Source organism: Paroedura picta, chromosome 1, assembly GCF_049243985.1.
Source record: "Paroedura picta isolate Pp20150507F chromosome 1, Ppicta_v3.0, whole genome shotgun sequence".
In the NCBI taxonomy this organism is placed as follows: domain Eukaryota; kingdom Metazoa; phylum Chordata; class Lepidosauria; order Squamata; family Gekkonidae; genus Paroedura; species Paroedura picta.
Genome location: NC_135369.1, coordinates 81,237,104 through 81,249,594, shown reverse-complemented (window position 1 = coordinate 81,249,594; position 12,491 = coordinate 81,237,104). Strand labels below are relative to the sequence as shown.

Here is a 12,491-nt window from a genome sequence, read left to right as displayed (position 1 = left end):
GATTGCCTTACCCTTCATGTTTTTTAACGTCTACTTGTATCTACTGGGAGAGGCCCTACAGAGATTTGCAGATTACATTCAACTCAGTTTTCCACCAGATCTCATGAGGATTGGAAGCCATGAATGGATGTCAGTTTTGGGGTGGTTGAGGGCTAATAAACTGATACTTAATTCCAACAAGATGGAGGTGCTACTGGTGGAGGAAAGTCTGACTTGGAAACAGGATATCTCCTGTTATGCATGGAATGACCCCCCCCCAAAAAAGGAGCAGATTCATAGCTTGAGGGTGCTGCTGCACAGGGACCTTCTGTTGGATGAACAAGTAGCAGCAGTGGCCTGGGGGACCATTCACCAGCTTGGGTTGGTACACCCACTGCAGCCAATTCATGGGCAGGAAAGATCTTATCATGGGGTACATGGCCTGGTGTGACCTAGATTCTCTAATCTCTAAGATGTTCCCTGATCCTAAGGAGTGGTTTTGGGGCAAAGGATAGGCAAGGGGCTGCAGCATAAATATCAGCTTGGGGGGAAGAAAATCAATGGCTCATATATATGAAGCATCATGCACAGCCCTTTGAATACTAGTAATGGTTTTCACAATACAATTTCCGAAGAGACATGCAAGGATTTGAATTCACAGGCAAATGAATCTGCATTGACTAAAGATGTGCCTTCATTATGGATCAATTAATCCATTCTGAATATGTCTAGATAATTAAATTTAAATTTAGGTTCTGCAGGCTTCAAATCTGGCACAACCTCCATTAACATCATTAATTCTCTCCCTTTCTCATCCCTAAGAATGTCTGGAAACTTTAACTCAGTAAAGACTGGGGTTAAATGAAATCAGAGTACATAATTTTATTTAACAATTTGAGATCATAAACACAAAGGTTTAATTAATCCAGATTGTTTTGGCAGGCCAAACATACTATCAGAGCTGGGTTTTTTCCTTCAGAGAATTCTTCATGCCGATAATATTAGCAACAGTAAACCTGCAATAAGCTGTAAAGACCATGATAAAATCCACATTTAAATGCCACAGGAACATTCCTCACTGCTGTTATTCTTTATTAAATATATATATATATGTATGTATGTATGTATGTATGTATGTATGTATGTATGTATGTATGTATGTATGTATGTATATAACAGTGCACTAGTCCACAGCATTTCCATGGTTAAGGTTTCCTTCTCTAATCATTGGTTCAAGCCATTTTGCGTGTAATCACAGCTGAGCAAATGAATCCTGTAGTTATTTCAAGGACCTCTTGATATTAGTGATATTCTAATCAGCATCAGACACCAAACCTCACCGGGCCTCTTCAGTGTGATTCTCACTGCTGATTGTTTCAGATAATTATGATAATAAATGGCAACTTCCCTGTTATAAGCAACACTGAATGCAACAAAAATAATACAGAGGAGGGGAGAGCAGGATAACAATATGATGAATGGGAGATGGATAAAAGTTGTGTTTCTGAGTTTTCACATGCCTTTCTCAATTGGTACCAAGAGAAAGAGCCTAAGGAATATCTATACCTCAGGTATGGTTCAAACTCATGGTGATGGAAAGTGCCAACAAGTTACAGTTCATTTATGGTGACCCCGCAGATTTTTCAAGCCAGGAGACATTCAGAGGTGATTTGCCATTGCCAGCCTCTACATCATGACCCTGGTATTCCTTGGAGGTCTCCCATTCAAATACTAGCCAGGGCCATCCTTGCTTTGCTTCCAAGATCTGACAAGATCAGGGCAATCTGGGCTATCCAGGTTAGGGTACTCACACTGACACCAACCAGAAACTTTAGGCATGCAAGAAAGGGAAGTATCAGGATCATACACAGCTCAAAACAAGTAATGCATGTGACACAGAATGAGCAAATGCAGATTTATATCTGCTCTTTAGGCAGTTATGATTTTACTAGTAATCAAGCCCGCTGTATGATAAATACAGCGGGCGCTAGGCACTTATGTGGTCGTGGGCGCAGCGTGGTGGCGGGCTGTCGGCGGGGGCTCCATCGGGCAGCGGGGCCTCCCGCAGGTGGCGGGCTTGCAGCGGCGGCGGCGGGCTGAGGCGGGGGGGCTGCCCCGGGCGGCGGTCTTTGTTCAGTGGCGTCCTGATGCGGCGGGGGCTGTCCTGGGCGGCGGTCTTGCAGCCATGTCAGGCCCCTGGGCAGGGAGCCCTCGGGGGCTCCCTCGGGTGGCGGCCTGACGCGACAAGAGGCGCTTTGCGCCTCTCGCCGCATCAGGCTGGGAGCAACTGCGAGCCGCGCTGCGCGCGGCTCGCAGTTTCTGGGGCTGGGAATCAGAGGGACCAATCGGCAGGTGCAAAGCGCCTGCCGATTGGTCCCTCCGATTGTCTGTCCTGAGGAAGGGTCCAATCCGCGGCGCCACGGGCGGTTTAAAGATAAGTTGCTGGAAATTGATCTGGAACATATTTTCCAGCTTCATTAAACAAAAAAAGATTTTCACTCGGATGACCCTTCCGAATCAGGGGCCGTATGTACAGAAGGGTACTCTGTCCATCACTTAGTGTAGCAAAACTTGGTTTCTCTCCTTCTTTACTAATCACATGAATGGCACTGTATTCTCAAACAGTACTAATAATAGTTAGGCAGGTGGGGGGGCCAATCAGAGATACCTCTCTGTCTACCACTCTTCCCCAACCAATAATTTGCACTGGTAGAGAGGACAGCTACCTGCACACAGGCTACTCCAAAGAAGTAAGAACTGGTGCCATTTTTATCATTACTTTCCAGTAATAAATTTACAGTGCAATCCTGAACAATGTCACATTTTTCTATGCCCACTGTAGTCAATGAGATGTTAAGCATTCTAAATAACTGAATTCTCACTTCTGCAATGAACTAATTCACATACTCCTGTCAATGAAATCATAGAATCATAGAATAATAAAGTTGGAAGGGACCTCATGGGTCATCTAGTCCAACCCCCTGCACTATGGAGGACACTCACATCCCTATCGCTCATCTACTATAGCCTGCCACCCCTTTGCCTTCACAGAATCAGCCTCTCCGTCAGATGGCTATCCGGCCTCTGTTTAAAAATTTCCAATGATGGAGAACCCACCACCTCCCAAGGAAGCCTGTTCCACTGAGAAACCACTCTGTCAGGAACTTTTTCCAGATGTTTAGGTGGAATTTCATTTGAATTAATTTCATCCCATTTGTTCTGGTTCCTCCCTCCAGGGCAAGAGAGTACAATTCTGCTCCATCCTCCATATGGCACCCATTTAAATACTTGGTTATCAGATCCCCTCTCAGTCGTCTCCTCTCTAGGCTAAACAGACCAAGCTCCCCCAGCCTTTCTTCATATGTCTTGGTCTCCACGCCATATGAACAAAGAACAATGAGATTTCCTTTTTTAAACTACACTCTATTTACATATAAAAACAAAAAAAAGTGTAATTAGGTATTTTCTGTATACTGTATTTACTAAAAAGGAAGATGACTATAAACATAATATTACTAAAAAAAGGCTTATACTTTTAAAAATTACTTAAGATAAGGTTGTACACAAATATAAGATGACTCCCTTCACACTCATTCTTTTTTGATAGTATACTTGGGAAAAAACTTAGTTGAGCCTGGGATTTACCTTTAAACCCCATGACGTAGCATGATGGGAAAAGAGAGGGCAGGTGTTTCTGATCATACCTGTACTAAGGAAATTCATTATAGAATGACTTACCATTCTATTGTATCTGTGTGCATTTATTAAGAAAACTAGAAGGCATAATGCCTTTGTTCTCTATGTATGCTTACATGTTAAAGCAACTCTTGCGGCAAAACACGGCAGCTGTACAGGAACTTGCAACCCAACAATTGAGACTCTGCAATCCACTTGATGGTTCAAACTATGGCAGCCAACCTCCAAGTTGGGCCTGGAGTTCTCCTGGAATCTCTAGTTTACAGAGACCAGTTCCCCAGGAGAAAGTGACAGCTTTGGTGGGTGGACTCTATGGCACCACAACCCTGCTGAACTCCTTCCCCTCTCCAAACTCCATTCTCTCCAGGATCCACACCTGAATCTCTCGGAATTTCCCAACCTACAGTTGGTAAACCTAACCCACAGTTTGAAGACCCATGCACTACACAACATGGATACCATGAGCAAATAAAATGCTAAAAGCATGACCTGATTAGAAGTTTACCTTTAGTATAGCTAAACCAATAATCCTTTATTTGAAATTTCTCCTATTAAAGTCCAATGTCACAGACCGATTATGCATGGCAGCCACACCAGGCTGCTGTCGGGTCCTTGCATCAGGCATGGCCCGCTGCTTCCCACAAATGCACAGGGGAGGGAATCTCCCAACGTATACTGACTGCCCTGATGAAGCGTGCACGCGTGCACAATGCCGGAGCTGGAAAGTCCGGTGTGCTGCCTGGTGGTGGTGGTAGCGGGGGGAGCAGGGGGCATGAGGCCACCATTGCACAATGGCAGGGGAGCAGCAAGTGGCTTACCCACCAAGGTAGGGGTGGGGGAATGCCCTGGCCAGCTCTGCAGTTCCACAGAGCTGACAGGGTCATGTGTCCGATTATGGACAATGCTGGCTCAACCTAGCTCCCGATGTCACCTGTGGCATCTCAGGGAATGTGGAAGAATCTATGTTACCTTACCGTGGGCCATCTGAGGACCTGAGTCAGGCCAGGACTGAGTGGCGGCAGGGATGGCCGTGACGTCAGGCATAATCGGGGATTAGCCCCACAACCCTGGCACCACCAGCCTGGGCATTCCACCCCATGCATAATTGGTCACATCTAGATTTCTGTGGTGACCTGGAGAAAAGGCCATCAGTGTTTCTCACAAGCCTGACCTAGGGTTGGCCTAACACATATTTCTGTAAATAGGTGGATGTCACAAGAAATTAAGACTTGCATTGATCAAACAAAGGATCCCTATAGTAAAGCATCCTTTCTGTTTTAACAGTAGCTAATCTGATGTATCTGGAGAGCTCCTAAACAGAGCAGGTGATGATCATCTTCCATTCCGCCCCCAACAAAACCAGGGAGTTTTCCCCAAGAAGGATCTCCATTAATGTCTGAGGTTATTGAGATGCAACACTCAGAAAGCATGTATGACTGCATCCTTCAATGAAGACAAAACACAGCCCACAAAAAAACCCTTTGCAAACTAGGCAGTGTCTCAGAATGGACTGTCTTGGCCATGCTTCTAAGTGGAATTGAGAAATGTACTTTTTGTAAGGAGTCTCTGAATGTGTTCCAATTAAAGTATTTAGAAATGAAGCTGAGTGGATTTAGAAATACAATTCCAGAGTACCTTACCATTAAACAAAAGTATTGATTTCTTAGCTTTTTGTAGGCTAACAGGGATTTGGATGAAGGTTTTTGTTTTTGTTGCTGCGGCATTCGTTTTTTTTTGTCAGCTCTCTTTTGAGAGACAGAGAGACAGCCATTAAGAGATCACCCAGGCAGGCCTATGCGACGTGAAAATTCTGTTTCAATTGGCATATAAAACACTTTTATGCACATTATATATTTTGGAAGGATTATTTGATGGATCCGTTTCTCAGGGGAATCCAATAATTGGAACTAATAAGAGGCCTGATCCCTAGAGGATTCCTTCTCCTTCCCACACATGTCAGAGCAACTGCTGAGAAGCAAGGCATGTCTTTTTGGATATCGCATTTTATCAATGTGTCAAAGCATGGATGCTTCCAAATATTTTGGCATAAAGCAAGTTACAGTTTCTTATTCTGCTGTGGCTAACGATGAGTCACATTTGCCAAACAGACAGAGGCAACTAACACACTGGAAGCATTCTTTCCCTTCCTCCTTATTATTCCTTATGTCAGAAACTCTTCTGTTCCCAATATTTCTCTCTGTCTTTTCTTTATGCCACCAAACATTTTTTTCCATCCTACCCCTTTTTGTTTAAAACACTTTAGAGAAAGCTTGCACCCCTTTTGCTCTTGCACCACAAAGGTCCCATGATTAAAGGGGACATCACATAAGATATGGGCCCTGAAGAACACTGAAGAATCATAATGTTGGTCTTGTCATGGTGTCTGTTGACCTGAGCAGTCCTAGTCTGCCCCCAGGGTGGGTTTTGAAGCAAGATTAGAAAGGAGAACATCTCCTTTTAAGTATCAAGATAACTGAGTTTTAGCAGGATGCTAGTAAATCTCCCATCCTTATCCATGGTTCCTCTATATATCTGTGAAACAGCCTGGGGGGGTGGAATGTGTCAGGCTGTCCAAGTTGGAATAGGGCCAATCAGGGTGCAGCCAGCAAAGCTGCCTGCATCCTGATTGCCCCTGCCCCTGCAGCTCCTGCCCTCCGTCCCTGGACTCTAACTTCTTTGCTCTCAGATGCGCCTCAGTGCCTGGAGCCAACAGCAGGTAAAGGGAGAGGGCCCTGGGCAAAGGGTTGTGGTGGAGGGCCTGCTAATGAAGGCCTCCTGGTCTACTAGGCTGGGCCTGCTAACGAGGGCCTCTGGGCCTGCTGACTGCCTGTTAAGGGGCCCTGTCCCAGGCCTGCTAACAAGCTGCCCAGCCCCCGCCCACCCCACTTGATCCGGCTGCGAGCTGTGGCTCAAAGCCACCTTAATCTGCCTGGCCAAGGGCCAGGGGAGGGGACTCTTTCAAGGCCCGTCCTTAGGAACGGGCTTTGAAACTAGTTCAATAATATTTTCTTTTGAAACATTAACTTACTGGCTCAACATCATAAATAAGTAGATAGACAAATACATCATACATTTAAAACATTTCAGAATGTTCTTGTCTTATGAGTTAGGCTACAGTGATTTAGGATGTTTATTAGCAATTTTGTGGAATAAAAATGTAAAAGTATAGAACACATACATTCTTTTGAATCCTGACGTAAGCACAGTATGATTGGTTTTGAAAGGCAGCCGAAGCTGCCTACTGGGATTCTATTGCTATACCAACAGCTAGATAGGAGGCCACGGAAAAGTGGGAAACAATGAAGTGAATAGCCTTTCAAAGTAGAACAACTTTAATATGCATATTTGGTACATTTTTTCTTTTTACTGTACAATTTTGTCTTATTCTTGATTTATTCACTTTATGACAGAACATTAAAAATAAAAGATCACGAGCGCTCTGAAGGACCAAGGACCCAAATCCATCATTATGTTTTCCAGTGTCAACTGGATCCCCCATAAGGCTTACAAGAACAACCCAGAGGTTTCTACTGTTGTGTCCCAGCTACACATACCTGGTGGTTAATAGCCACTGATAGATCTATGTTAATTTGTCTAAACCCTTCCTAAATAACACGTAAGATAGTGACCCTCACTACGTCTTATGGCAGCAAGTTAGAGAAATTAAACACACATTATGTGAAGAAGCAATTTCATTTGCTGTCCTGGTCCATATGCTACCCACCAATTCCATGCAGATTGAACCCAACACAAATTGTACTTTGCGTCTTACCAGAAAAGACACTGGGAATCTTGGATAGAAAGCTTTTAACCGTTCGAATGGGAATCCCGTTTTTTTCATCTTGCATTCGTGCTATTACATCTTCCATCTAGACACATACAAAAAAAAGAACAAAGCAAGTTATTTCATTTCATTTCTCTCTGTCTGCCTGTGTCTGTATGGACAGCATTATAATAATTCTCTTTGCCCCCCCCCAAAAAAAGGTCAAGATCTGAAGCTTGAGTTTCTGTAATTCAGAAGAGAAAGATAAACAATTCCATATGATTAGATGTCCTCAAAAGAAATGATGGAATAATCCAGTGACTAACCCGCTAGCATCCATAAATTTATTTAAAGGATCTAAGGGCTGGGAGGCCCAGGAAGACACAAATGATACCAGCAACTGCAAACCACAATCTAGAGAGAATGCAACTAGTCACTTGCCTAATGAGGTTTTGGGCTTGAGCCTTTCAAACAGCAGTTTTACACTTTAAAATCTTGTGTGCAGAGCGGTTTGTAATGAACAAATATGTACATGAAATTGCCTAATGCTGAATCAAACCACCATCCCATGTAGCTAATCTAATCTGCAGGGTTACAAGCAGAAAAAGGTCAGTTTCAACACCCACTACCAGCAGTCCTTTAACTGAGGACTAAACGCCTGAGGCATGACCTCTCGCTTAGACTGTACATGTAATGAATGTCTCTGTAGGAGTGGCAGAGAGCCCAGTCCTCCAGAATCTACTAATGAGCGATTATAGCAACAGACATCAACAATCACTAAGGGCAGGGGGGTTCTCCTCTTTGGGCTCAGGGTCACCAACTCTCTCAAGAAAAAAATGTCCTGTCCCCTTCATAGAGGTTTAATAGGTTGTTATCTGCTATGTGATGTTATTTATCTCCATGTCCTGAAGAGCTTTAGCAGTATATTTTTATTAGGGTCCAGGACATTTTTCTCCAGAATGTTGACAACTTTATCCGGCATGCTGTTCACAAACTATTCTTACACTCCAGATGGCTTAATGAACAAAGACAGAGCCTCTGAATGCAGCAAATGAGTGATCACATCACTTCCACCACATTTCTAAATGTCTTTTTTCACAAAGTGAAGCGAGACCACTGCAGTTTGAGAAACCATGGACTCATAATACTAATTTTTCCAGCTCTTAACAGTCATGTTTATCACACTGTGCTTCCCTTGCTCTGTAGCCAATTAAAAAGGAGGCTTATTTTATTTGAAATATTTATATACCTGTCTTTTCCTCAAACATCTAAGGAGCCAAGACAAGTAATAACAATATTAAATTATTTGATGAAGTAATAAATATTAAACAGCATTTTTAATTTATAGGCCACATTAGCACTTGTGCCGTTGGTTTTAATTGGACTAGATCAATATCCACTGCTGGCACAGAATCAGAAGTAGATTACTTTAATCCCCCTGTTGATTTTGATGAAATGATCCTGTTTACTAAAACTCAGTTTAACTTTACATGAATGGAAATGTAATCTATAGAATAGTACAAAGTCATGAATCCAGCAATCAAATCATCATTAGGGCCAAGAAATTCATGTAGTCTCCTCCTGAACAAATCAATCAACATTGATTTCCCCATGATGTTCTGATAGATAAATTTAAGGACTGCAATCTGGATTTTCAGATAGTCAGGTGGATAGGGAATTAGTTAGAGAAACGCACTCAAAGAGTTGTTGTCAATGGTGTTTCATCAGACTGGAGAGAGGAGAGTAGCGGGGTACCTCAGGGCTCGGGGCTCGGTCCGATACTTTTTAACATATTTATTAATGATCTAGATGAGGGGGTGGAGGGACTACTTATCAAGTTTGTAGATGACACCAAATTGGGAGGACCGGCAAATACTCCGGAAGATAGAGACAGAGTTCAATGAGATTTGAACACAATGGAAAAATGGGCAAATGAGAACAAGATGCAGTTTAATAAAGATAAGTGTAAAGTTCTGCATCTGGGTCAGAAAAATGAAAAGCATGCCTACTGGATGGGGGATACGCTTCTAGGTAGCACTGTGTGTGAACGAGACCTTGGGGTACTTGTGGATTGTAAACTAAACATGAGCAGGCAGTGTGATGCAGCGGTAAAAAAGGCAAATGCCATTTTGGGCTGTATCAACAGGGGTATCACATCAAAATCACAAGATGCCACAGTCTCATTGTACATGGCACTGGTCAGACCATACCTGGAGTACTGTGTGCAGTTCTGGAGGCCTCACTTCAAGAAGGATATAGATAACTGACTGGAATATAATGGTGGATGGATATGAACTGTTCAAAAAAAACCAGAATAGATCGAAGAGGTGGAGGAGTGGCACTGTATGAGAGGAAAGGGCTTACCTGTCAGGAAATTCTAGTGAAGGAGAGCATATCTACAGTGGAAAGCATCTGGGTGAAAATAAGCGAGGGGAAAACAAACAGTGTGGTGGTTGGTGTCTGCTACCGACCGCCTGACCAACGAGAGGATGTGGATGCTGCACTTTGTGAGCAGCTTGAGAAAATATCCAAGTGGCAGGACCTTGTCATCATGGGTGACTTCAATTTCCCAGATGTGTGCTGGGAAACAAACTCTGCGAAGCGCCCTCAGTCATGCAACTTTCTGACCTGCCTGGCTGACAATTTCATTTATCAAATGGTAGATGAACCCACAAGAGGTTCAGCCAATACTGGACTTAATACTGACCAACAGGCAAGAGTTGGTGGATGAGGTGAAGGAGGTGGGGACCCTAGGGGGAGGTGACCATGTCCTCATAGAATTCCTTTTAAGATGGGGAACCAAGGAAGCTTGTAGCCAGACGCGGATGTTGGATTTTCGTAGGGCAAACTTTAATAAACTCAGAGACATGATGAGTGTCATACCATGGACGAGAATGCTGGAAGGGAAGGGAGCATGTGAAGGGTGGGCGCTACTCAAACAAGAGCTATTGCATGCTCAATCAATGACTATCCCAGAAAGACGAAAACACTGCATGAGCTCTAAGAAGCCTATTTAGATGAACAGAGAACTTCAAGAGGAACTAAGAAAGAAAAGGAAAATGTTTAGGAAATAGAGGGAAGGACAGAGCTCTAAAGAAGAGTATCTACAGGTTACTAGGCACTGTAGATCAATAATCAGAAAGGCCAAATCTGAGAGTGAGCTAAGATCGGCGAGGGAAGCCCATTGTAACAAGAAAAGATTTTTCAGTTATGTGAGGAGCAAACGTAAAGTAAAGGAGGCAATAGGCCCACTGTTGGGTGCGGCTGGACAAACTCTAACCTAGGATGCAGAGAAAGCAGAAAGGCTTAGTGCCTATTTTACATCTGTTTTTTTCCCACAGGTCAAAGTGTTTAGGCACATCTAGAGATGGCCATAGCCAAAGGATAGTGTCTGGGTGGCAGGTTAACATGGATAGAGAGGTTGTCGAGAGGCATTTAGCTGTACTGGATGAGTTCAAATCCCCTGGTCCGGATGAAATGCACCTGAGAGTACTCAAAGAACTTTCCAGAGAACTTGCACAGCCCTTGTCCATCATCTTCGGAACCTCTTTAAGGACTGGAGATGTCCCGGAGGACTGGAAAAGAGCAAACGTTATTCTGATCTTCAAAAAAGGGAGGAAGGATGACCCGGGAAACTACAGACCAGTGAGTCTGACCTCTGTTGTGGGGAAGATAATGGAGCAGATATTAAAGGGAGCGGTCTGCAAACATCTGGAGGACAATTTGGTGATCCAAGGAAGTCAGCATGGATTTGTCTCCAACAGGTCCTGCCAGACCAACCTAGTTTCCTTTTTTGACCAAGTAACAGGTTTGCTGGATCGGGGAAATTCGGCTGATGTCATTTACTTAGATTTTAGTAAAGCTTTTGACAAGGTTCCCCATGATGTTCTGATGGATAAGTTGGAGGATTGCAATCTGCATGTTCAGCTACTAAGGTGGATAGGGAATTGGTTAGAGAACCGCACTCAAAGAGTTGTTGTCAATGGTGTTTCATCAGACTGGAGAGAGGTGAGTAGCGGGGTACCTCAGGGCTCGGTGCTCGGCCCGGTTCTTTTTAACATATTTATTAATGATCTAGATGAGGGGGTGGAGGGACTACTCATCAAGTTTGCAGATGACACCAAATTGGGAGGACTGGCAAATACTCCGGAAGATAGAGACAGAGTTCAACGAGATCTGAACACAATGGAAAAATGGGCAAATGAGAACAAGATGCAATTTAATAAAGATAAGTGTAAAGTTCTGCATCTGGGTCAGAAAAATTAAAAGCATGCCTACTGGATGGGGGATACGCTTCTAGGTAGCACTGTGTGTGAACGAGACCTTGGGTTACTTGTGGATTGTAAACTAAACATAAGCAGGCAGTGTGATGCAGCAGTAAAAAAGGCTAATGCCATTTTGGGCTGTATCAACAGGGGCATCACATCAAAATCACAAGGTGTCATAGTCCCATTGTATACGGCACTGGTCAGACCACACCTGGAGTACTGTGTGCAGTTCTGGAGGCCTCACTTCAAGAAGGACATCGATAAAATTGAAAGGGTACAGAGGAGAGCGACGAAGATGATCTGGGGTCAAGGGACCAAGCCCTATGAAGATAGGTTGAGGGACTTGGGAATGTTCAGCCTGGAGAAAAGGAGGTTGGGAGGGGACATGATAGCCCTCTTTAAGTATTTGAAAGGTTGTCACTTGGAGGAGGGTAGGATGCTGTTTCTGCTGGCTGCAGAGGAGAGGACACGCAGTAATGGGTTTAAACTTCAAGTACAACAATATAGGCTAAATATCAGGAAAAAGTTTTTCACAGTCAGAGTAGTTCAGCAGTGGAATAGGCTGCCTAAGGAGGTGGTGAGCTCCCCCTCACTGGAAGTCTTCAAGCAAAGGTTGGATACACACTTTTCTTGGATGCTTTAGGATGCTTAGGGCTAATCCTGCGTTGAGCAGGGGGTTGGACTAGATGGCCTGTATGGCCCCTTCCAACTCTATGATTCTATGATTCTATCATCGGTTCTGAGCCAGGCAGTCATTGTAGAGTACAAAAAACCCACATATGGAA

General features: G+C 43.8%; 1 protein-coding gene across 23 annotated transcripts in view; it reads right to left on the bottom strand.

The window, feature by feature from the left end:
• Window positions 1-12,491, bottom strand: part of RGS7 (regulator of G protein signaling 7) — a 248,923-nt gene that overhangs the window by 122,075 nt on the left and 114,357 nt on the right. For all 23 annotated transcript variants that reach the window (XR_013232604.1, XR_013232603.1, XR_013232615.1 and 20 more), the window contains one exon: window positions 7,448-7,544. Coding sequence is in view for 18 of the 23 variants with exons in the window: in XM_077345052.1 (XP_077201167.1) it covers window positions 7,448-7,544 (97 nt within the window). In the remaining 5 variants the exon portion in view is untranslated. The remainder of the gene's footprint in view (window positions 1-7,447; window positions 7,545-12,491) is intronic.